Consider the following 9967-nt stretch of genomic DNA (forward strand, 5'->3'; position numbering starts at 1 on the left):
AGCATGATCATGGGAGATTAGCATGATGTTAATGGGAGATTAGCATGATGTTCATGGGAGATTAGCATGATGTCAAAGTGATGAATTAGCATGTAACTGGGAGATTAGCATGGTGTTAATGTGATGAATCAGCGTGTAACCGGTCACGGAAGTGGCTATGTTAAAGTCGGAGTTTACATATCAACATTTAGCATATTGACGCTAAAGAACTGCAAACTCTTAGGTTGTTTCGGTAAAGTCACGTAGGTAAAAAATGAGAAGAAACATAATTAATATTTTATTTCTTTTATTATTTATATTTTTTACCGAAAAAACCTAAGAGTATAAATCCTCGCAGTCACGAAAGCTTGAAATCTAGAGTTAAAGAACTGCCTCTACCCTACTACCATACAATAAACCGATGTGAAAAAACTAAAATGTAAACTACATCAGGGTGGTCGCCGAGATGGTAACCACACCTCGCCTGGTACACGGGAATTGCTCTTTGGTTATGTCGGTAAAGTCACGGAGAAAATTAAATCAAGTAGTAATGGAATGCTGTTTGAATTTCGACTTAAAGCTTTCGTGACTGCAGGGATTCATATTTTTTTTATCTTTCGGTAAAGTCACGTAGAAGGGTAATAATATAATAATAAAATTCTCACGGCGTTTCGGCCACAACGCAAGCAGCAGCCGTCCTCAGGTGAAGAACAGGACTGTCTGAAAGACAGCGTCCTAATGAAACACCGCTAAGCTTGGCAGCGTATTTTAAGCTGGGTGGGAGGAAGAGTTTAAATACTGATTCTCATTCTGATCACACAATCCTAACGCCGTGTCTCCACGTCTCTCCCCCCCCCACTGTCTCTCCCCCCACCCCACCCCCCCACCCCCACCATCTCCACCCCCACCGTCTCCCCCCCCCACCACCCACCCCACCCCCACCGTCTCCCCCCCACCCCCACCGTCTCTCCCCCCCCCACCGTCTCCCCCCCACCGTCCCCCCACCCACCGTCCCCCCCCCCCACCGTCCCCCCCCCCACCGTCCCCCCCCCCACCGTCTCCCCCCCCACCCCCCCCACCGTCTCCCCCCCCACCCCCCCCACCGTCTCCCCCCACCCCCACACCCCCCCACCCCCCCCCCCTCCCCCCCCCCCTCCCCCCCCCCACCATCTCTCCAGGTGGTGAACTGGCGTGAGACGTTGGTGTTCCCGCCCGAGCGTCCGCTCTCCCCGGACGCGCGAGACCTGGTGCTGCGTCTCTGCCGGGAGCCCTCGGAGCGCCTGGGCTCGGCGGGGGGGGCGGCCGCGGTGAAGCGCCACCCCTTCTTCTCGCCCCCCCTCGACTTCTCGTGCGACGTGCGCTCGCTGCCCGCCCCCTACGTGCCCACCATCGCGCACGACACAGACACCTCCAACTTCGACCCGCCGCCGCCGCTGCCGCAGCAGCAGCAGCAGCAGACGTCGTCGTCCGTCGCCGGAGGAGGAGGATGGGGAGGAGGAGGAGGTTGGGGAGGGGGTGGAGGCGTCGAAGGAGGAGGTGGAGGCGGTGGTGGAGGAGAGGGAGACGCAGGAGGCGACGAGGAGGGGAGCGCTGGAGGAGGAGGAGGAGGAGGAGGGACGGACGTGACGTGGGGGGCGAGGAGAGGAGACGCGGGAGCCAATGGTAACGCAGCGTTGGGGCTAGAGGTGGGGCTAGAGGTGGGGCTAGAGGTGGGGGTAGAGGTGGGGGCTGGGCTAGAGGTGGGGGTAGAGGTAGGGGCTGGGCTAGAGGGGGGGGGGCTGGGCCTACCCAAGGCTTTGCTCATCATCAGCGTCCCCGTGGTGGACATCACGAACCTTTCACCGACCCCCCACCCCCCCCACTCACCCCCCCCATCCCCCCCCACTCCCTCCCCACCCCCCCCACTCCCCCCCCCATCCCCCCCCACTCCCCCCCTACCCCCCCCCACTCCCTCCCCACCCCCCCACTCTCTCCCCACTCCCCCCCCCACTCCCCCCCACCCCCCCATTCTCCCCCTACCCCCCCCCACTTCCTCCCAACCCCCCCCACTCCCTCCCCACCCCCACCACTCCCTCACTCCCCCACTCCCCACCCCCCCCACTCACCCCCCCCCCATCCCCCCCCACTCCCTCCCCACCCCCCCCACTCCCCACCCCCCCCCACTCCCCCCCCACTCCCTCCCTACCCCCCCCCCCACCTCCCCACCCCCCCCACTCCCCACTCCCCCCCCAGGTGCTCAGTGCGACAGGTCCCAGAGACTCCCAGGGGCGTTCCCCTCTGTCCACGGCTACGGCGTTGGTGGCGGCGTCGGTGGCGCGGGGGGCCCCGTCTCCACGGTGTCGAGCGGCAGCCACGTGACCGAGATGGCCTTCTACGAGTTCACCTTCCGCAGGTTCTTCGACGACACGGGGCGCCCGTACCGCTCGCCACGGCCCCTCGACCACATTCAGGACTTGGCGGGGCCGGGCGCCTACGGTGCCGAGGGGGGGCGGGGCGGCTACGAGGATGGTGGGCGTGGCTACGAGGAGGGCGGGCGTGGCTACGAGGAGGGGCGTGGCTACGAGGAGGGTGGGTGTGGCTACGAGGAGGGGCGTGGCTACGAGGAGGGTGGGTGTGGCTTCGAGGAGGGGCGTGGCTACGATGATGGGCGTGGCTACGAGGGTGATGGGCGTGGCTTCGATGATGGGCGGGGCTACGATGATGGGCGTGGCTTCGACGATGGGCGTGGCTTCGAGGATGGGCGTGGCTACGATGATGGGCGTGGCTACGACTCTGTGGGCCGCCAGGGTATCCAGGCGCAGAACTTGGAGGGGCGTTGCTTGCCGGCGCAGAGCGGCGACGGCGACGAAAGCACCGGAGACACGGCCCAGGCGCCCGTCAACCCGGTGTACGTGTGACGGGGCCCCCCACTCTCACGGTGTACGTGTGACGGGGCCCCCCACTCTCACGGTGTACGTGTGACGGGGCCCCCCACTCTCACGGTGTACGTGTGACGGGGCCCCCCACTCTCACGGTGTACGTGTGGCGGGGCCCCCCACTCTCACGGTGTACGTGTGGCGGGGCCCCCCAACTCTCACGGTGTACGTGTGACGGGGCTGCTGCATCGAGGGGGGTCGAGGAAACCCACCGGAGCCTTCGCCACGAGAGGCGGTGGAGGGGGGGGGAGGGAGCAAGAGGGAGCGGGCAGGAGATTGTTAGCGGATCTCGGTCACCCGCAAACCCAGCACCGCTTCTGTCCACCCAGCCAGTCAGTCACTCACCCAGCCACTCACTCACCTACTCAGCCCCACACTCACCCAGTCACTCACCCAGTCACTCACCCAGCCACTCAGTCACTCACCCACTCACTCAGCCACTCACCCAGCCACCCACCCAGCCACTCACACAGCCACTCACCCAGCCACTCACCCAGCCACTCACTCACCCACTCACTCACCCACTCACCCAGCCACTCACCCAGTCACTCACCCAGCCACTCACCCAGCCACTCACCCAGCCACCCACTCACCCACCACTCACCCAGCCACTCACCCAGCCACCCACTCACCCAGCCACTCACCCAGCCACTCACTCACCCAGCCACCCACCCAGCCACCACCAGCTCTGCCCACAGACCCCTTGCCGTACGTCCGCTACGGAGCGAGTGTGTGGGCGCGTGCCCGCGACGTGTGTAGTGAACGTCGCCACCGGGGAGACAAAGGCGGCCGGGCGTGGTGCTGACCACCCACCCCCTCGTGTGCCACAGCGCCGGTAGCCTTCATAGGTGCTGCTACTCGCTAACAGCACTTGCCCCTACAGCCTGCCGAGGGCTACACGGGGTATCTTTGTAACTGTATATATGAGCGCGTGTGTAGCTCCTGCTAATTGTGCACACAAACTTTAAACGGTCCAAGTTCATTATCGTTATGCAACGGGGGGGGGCAATGTTAATGACGCACATCACGGCACAGCGCCGTGTGTGTGTGTGTGTACGCACTCACGCACACACAAGTAGCGCATTGTCAACTTCTATTCCCTGCACCTCCGATTAGCACGGTGGGCTACGTGCGGCGTGTCTAAGAAGTCCACACCACACACGCCACACGCACCACACGCGCGTGGTGTATCTGTACATAAGTCGTTGACACGTTTCAATTCCGATTGCAGCGCCAAGTGGACCTGTAACGCCTCCTGTAGACGTGCGCCGTTTATCATGATGATGATTATTATTCCGGACGATGTTATCGTTATCCGCGAGGGGACCGATGTCCGTGGCGTCGTGACACTGGGGGGGGGGGGTCCCCCTCCTCTGTACAACTTCACCGCCCCTCTGTACGCCACGGCTTTAGCCGTGGCGTACAGAGGGGCGGTGAAGGGGAGGGGGGGGTGGTTGGGTGCGCTGGGGAAAAGTGTGGGCGCTACCGCCCACTGACCAGTGTGGTAGAAGAGTAGACCAAATACCCCGGAGAAGCGGAGGGATGGAGATCGCTCGTTCGCTCTCTCGCTCGCTCGCTCGCTCGCTGGACCACGACAGGAGATTGCCACGGGGGGGACGCGCCATCCGCCAGCGGGAGCGTGATGGAGCCATTGCGGGAGCTGCCCCTGTACACATTCATAACGCCCTTTGTCCTGAGCAATATGACTGTCCGAACCGGCAATATTCACTCTCCTTTTTAAAATAACTTAATAACTTTTTATCTGACCAGGTGTAAGTCCCGCGGAGCTAAGTAGAAGCGACGTGGCCGACACGAATGTAAGAAGCTCGTCGAAGTGGGTCGTCGTCGTCGTCGTCATCACGTGGGAATTTATACCATTGGACAAATTGCTCGACACGCGCGGGGACGGAGATTCTCAGCGTGGAAGGGGGGAGACCGGAGGGCTCGGAGACAAATCCACGCGACCACGGGGAGAGAGAGAGACATGCAGACTCAGAATATACAGCAGCAGGCATCGTCAGGGTCGAAGCCACGACCTCCTGTACACCAGGCGAGGTAGTTAACATCTCATAGCCACCGTGATGATGAGAGAGAGAGATACGCAGACTCAGAATCTACAGCAGCAGGCATCGTCAGGGTCGGGATCGAACCCACGACCTGTGGACCAGGCGAGGTAGTTAACATTTCCTAGCCACCGTGATGATGATGAGAGAGAGAGACACAGACTGCGAATATACAGCAGCAGGCATTGTCAGGGTCGGGATCGAACCCACGACCTCCTGCGTACCAGACGAGGTAGTTAACATCTCCTAGCCACCGTGGTGATGATGAGAGAGAGAGACGCAGACTCCAAATCTACAGCAGCAGGCATCGTCTGGGTCGGGATCGAACCCACGACCTCCTGCACACCAGGCGAGGTAGTCAACATCTCCTAGCCACCGTGGTGATGAGAGAGAGAGACGCAGATTCCAAATCTACAGCAGCAGGCATCGTCAGGGTTGGGATCGAACCCACGACCTCCTGTACACCAGGCGAGGTAGTCAACATCTCCTAGCCACCGTGATGATGATGATGAGAGAGAGAGATGCAGACTCCAAATATGCAGCAGCAGGCATCGTCAGGGTCGGGATCGAACCCACGACCTCCTGCACACCAGGCGAGGTAGTTAACATCTAGCTACCGTGTCCCAGTAATGGGACCTACAGGCAAATGTCACGTGGGGGGTGGGGGGGGGTGTGTGGGGATGAGGTTGCAATTCAGCATTACAGCGACATCCAATGGAGTTTGCTCTCTGCAGGTTCGGGGCGGGGGGGGCGGGCGCGCATCTGAGAGCGGAGTCCGTCCGTGCAGAATATCCGAATATCATAATTTATATCGTGTATTTATCACTTAAGTGTTTGTATCCACGAGTTGATGGTGGGGGGTGGGGTGGGGGTGATGGATTTGTGTACAAACTTGAAGTCTCAATGCTTTTCATTCGAATGTTTTACTTTCGGCTGCGTCTGTGCGTCTTTGAGGAACTCCGTAGCGCGTTATTAATCTCGCCCCCTCCCTCCCCCCCCCATCTCTTGAGAGTCTATGGCCCTGTTCTCAACCAATTACACTGGTCAACACACTTTTTCTGGCATAAGGTATTCCAACGGTTTTAAGGTAATTTTGGGGGGTGCTGATTCCAAATCTGGCATCAGTTTTTGTCTATCACATCAGGTTTTTGAGATATAAAATATAGCATTTTCAATAAAAACTGCAGAAGAAAAATATTAAATAAATGTGGGTATCTACATTAAATTATATTATAAACACACTATCCTAAACATGCAGCACCGTGTTTTAACACTAAAGCAGTCACTGACTCGCAACAACTTGCAATCATAAGTGACAGAGTTAATTTCGGGTAAAATCAATGAAAACGGGGTATGCCGATAGCATAAAAATGAGATGTGATAGAGCAAATCTGAGATCAGATTTGGAATCGGCACCCTGAAATTAGTCTAGAACAGCTGCAAAAGTCCAGGCCAGAAAAACATGTTTTTTTTTGTTGACCAGTGTTATTATCAGAGAGGGAGGGGGGAGCCACTTTCTCGAGCTAAACCACGTTGAGGTTGTTACTTTGCCAGTTACAAGGGCCCCCAGCTGAGCTCCGTATTTCAGAGGCGACGGCTCGGAAAAGTGGGCTCTCTCTCTCTCTCCATCGCCGTCGTCACGTGGACATTTGTTGCAGCCACACAACTCCCGTGCGTTGGGTCCTCCAGATGGAACATTCATTTCTTTAGAACTGCCGCTCGTTGTTGTTGTTGTTGTGTTTAGTTTGCTGTCCTTCCCCTGCGCCTCCAATTCGCCGCACGGTTGCCTACGTACGGTTAGCGAAAGAAGTTCAACGCACATACTACACTATACACTACATACTACACTACACCACTATACTAGATTGAAAGCGCGTTTCTGTAAAACTGCGTTTTGTGTTTAGTTTGTTGTCCTTCCCCTGCACCTCCAATTCGCCGCACGGTTAGCGAAAGACGGTCAACGCATGTACACACACACATAGACCCACACACACACAAAGACAGACACAGACACCCACACACACACAGACACCCACACACACACAGAGACACACACACAGACACACACAGAGAGACACCCACATACACAGAGACCCACACACACACAAAAACAGACACAGATACCCACACACACACAGAGACACACACAGAGACCCACACACACAGAGACCCACACACATAGAGACCCACACACACAGAGACCCACACACATAGAGACCCACACACATAGAGACACCCACATCCACGGAGACCCACAGATTAGCACGGTTTGACTACATACTCCACTACCACCAGCACGGTTTGACTACATACTCCACTACCACCAGCACGGTTTGACTACATACTACACTACCACCAGCACGGTTTGACTACATACTCCACTACCACCAGCACGGTTTGACTACATACTCCACTACCACCAGCACGGTTTGACTACATACTACACTACCACCAGCACGGTTTGACTACATACTCCACTACCACCAGCACGGTTTGACTACATACTACACTACCACCAGCACGGTTTGACTACATACTACACTACCACCAGCACGGTTTGACTACATACTACACTACCACCAGCACGGTTTGACTACATACTCCACTACTACCAGCACGGTTTGACTACATACTACACTACCACCAGCACGGTTTGACTACATACTCCACTACCACCAGCACGGTTTGACTACATACTCCACTACCACCAGCACGGTTTGACTACATACTCCACTACCACCAGCACGGTTTGACTACATACTCCACTACCACCAGCACGGTTTGACTACATACTACACTACCAGCTAGCACGGTCTGACTACATACTACACTACCACCAGCACGGTTTGACTACATACTCCACTACCACCAGCACGGTTTGACTACATACTCCACTACCACCAGCACGGTTTGACTACATACTACACTACCACCAGCACGATTTGACTACATACTACACTACCACCAGCACGGTTTGACTACATACTACACTACACTGCACAGACCCCGAGGGTCTCCGTGTTGACCTCCGAATGTCGCGGTGTCGTTCCCCCGTAAACATTCCATCGAACTTGGGCCAGTTGAATATTCCATGGTTTTCACTTTACATTTCTGACCAACTCCCCCCCCCTTCCTTACCCCTCTCCCACCAGTTGTATAGATATTTATATATGTGAGTGTGTGAGTGAGTGAGTGTGGGTGAGTGTGTGAGTGAGAGTGTGTGTGAGTGAGTGAGCGAGTGCGTGTGAATGTGTGTGATTGAGTGTATGGTTGAGTGTGAGTGTATGAGTGTGTCAGTGAGTGTGTGTGTCAGTGTATGAGTGTTTCAGTGAGAGTGAATATGTGTGTATGTGAGTGAGAGAGTGAGTGTGTGTGAGTGAGGTGTGTGAGAGTGTGAGAGTGAGTGAGTGTGTGTGACTGTGTGAGTGTGTGGGGAGTGTGTGTTTGGGTGAGTGAGTGAGTGAGTGTGTGGGGAGTGTGTGTTTGGGTGAGTGTGTGAGTGAGTGTGTGTGTGAGTGAGTGGGTGAGTGAGTGTGTGGGGAGTGTGTGTTTGGGTGAGTGGGTGAGTGGGTGAGTGGGTGAGTGAGTGAGTGTGTGGGGAGTGTGTGTTTGGGTGAGTGAGTGTGTGAGTGTGTTTGGGTGAGTGAGTGAGTGGGTGAGTGGGTGAGTGAGTGTGTGGGTGAGTGGGTGAGTGAGTGAGTGTGTGGGGAGTGTGTGTTTGGGTGAGTGAGTGTGTGTGTGGGGAGTGTGTTTGGGTGAGTGAGTGTGTGAGTGTGTGTTTGGGTGAGTGGGTGAGTGTGTGTTTGGGTGAGTGAGTGAGTGAGTGTGTGGGGAGTGTGTGTTTGGGTGAGTGAGTGGGTGAGTGTGTTTGGGTGAGTGAGTGAGTGAGTCAACATTCGCCGACCATTCGTCGTATTCCATTGCCAGCTGAGGACCGTGAGCGTGCAAATGTTCAGCTACCCCCCCCCCCTCTCTCCAAAGGACCACATTCAATCACTTCTCATCTGTGTACTAAAACCCCGCTGTGGGAGTAAGCTCGTGGGGGGCAGTCGCTCCCCCCACCCCCCCAACGTTATTATATTTTACAAGGCTCACGCTCGGCAGAACGAACGATGTCGTTTTGGTTTTAAACTCCGTGAAGAAATGTGTGTTGTGTGTCTTGTGTGTGTGTGTGGTTTGTGGTGTGTATGTTGTGTGGTGTATGTGTCTTGTGTATATGTGTTATGTGTGTGTGGTGTATGTCTGTAGTGTGTGTGAGTGTTATGTGTTGTGTGTGTAGTGTATGTCTGTAGTGTGTAGTGTGTGTGTGTAGTGTATGTGTGTTATGTGTGTGTTTGTAGTGTATGTGTGTGGTGTGTATGTGTTATGTATGTGTGTGTGTTATGTATGTGTGTGTTGTGTATGTGGTGTATGTGTGTGTGGTGTATATTGTGTATGTTTGTGGGGTGTTCTCCGTGCTTGTGCTGGGCGAGTTTGGGCTTTTTGGTTTGTCGGACGACGCTGTCCGGGGGGGCCTGGGGGGCACTCTGGAGGAGGAGACAAGAAAAACGCATTCGCTGTGTTGGCGACTTTGTATCGAGTTGTAAATTACTTAATAGGCGGTTGTGTTATTTTTGTATCGTGGGGGGGGGGGGGGGACACGTGGGGGGGGGGGGCAATTGATTATTATTTTTTTATAATTATTAATACAAATGCTGTGTATTTGTCTTATGAATACAGTCTTCGTGCAAAGTTATCGTCGTCATCATTATTCTCCTACTTGCTGAGTGGAGTTTGTGTGATCTCCCCCTGTTCTATAGAGTGAGTGGAGTTTGTGTGAGCTCCCCCTGTCCTACAGAGTGAGTGGAGTTTGTATGATCTCCCCCTGTTCTATAGAGTGAGTGAGTGGAGTTTGTGTGATCTCCCCCTGTCCTACAGAGTGAGTGAGTGGAGTTTGTATGATCTCCCCCTGTTCTATAGAGTGAGTGGAATTTGTGTGAGCTCCCCCTGTCCTACAGAGTGAGTGGAGTT

At 55.6% G+C, this 9967-nt stretch overlaps 1 protein-coding gene across 1 annotated transcript; it reads left to right on the plus strand.

Moving 5' to 3' along the window:
* Positions 1 to 445: 445 nt before the first annotated feature.
* On the plus strand, positions 446 to 4304 carry LOC144949967 (uncharacterized). Its single transcript, XM_078879957.1, has 3 exons — positions 446 to 466; positions 1158 to 1641; positions 2212 to 4304. Exons 1-3 carry the CDS (start codon positions 446 to 448, stop codon positions 2874 to 2876), a joined length of 1170 nt encoding a protein of 389 aa, XP_078736083.1. The 3' UTR covers positions 2877 to 4304.
* The last annotated feature ends 5663 nt before the right edge of the window (positions 4305 to 9967 follow it).

The sequence above is a fragment of the Lampetra fluviatilis genome, chromosome 55 (genome assembly GCF_964198595.1).
Source record: "Lampetra fluviatilis chromosome 55, kcLamFluv1.1, whole genome shotgun sequence".
Taxonomy (NCBI): Eukaryota; Metazoa; Chordata; class Hyperoartia; order Petromyzontiformes; family Petromyzontidae; genus Lampetra; species Lampetra fluviatilis.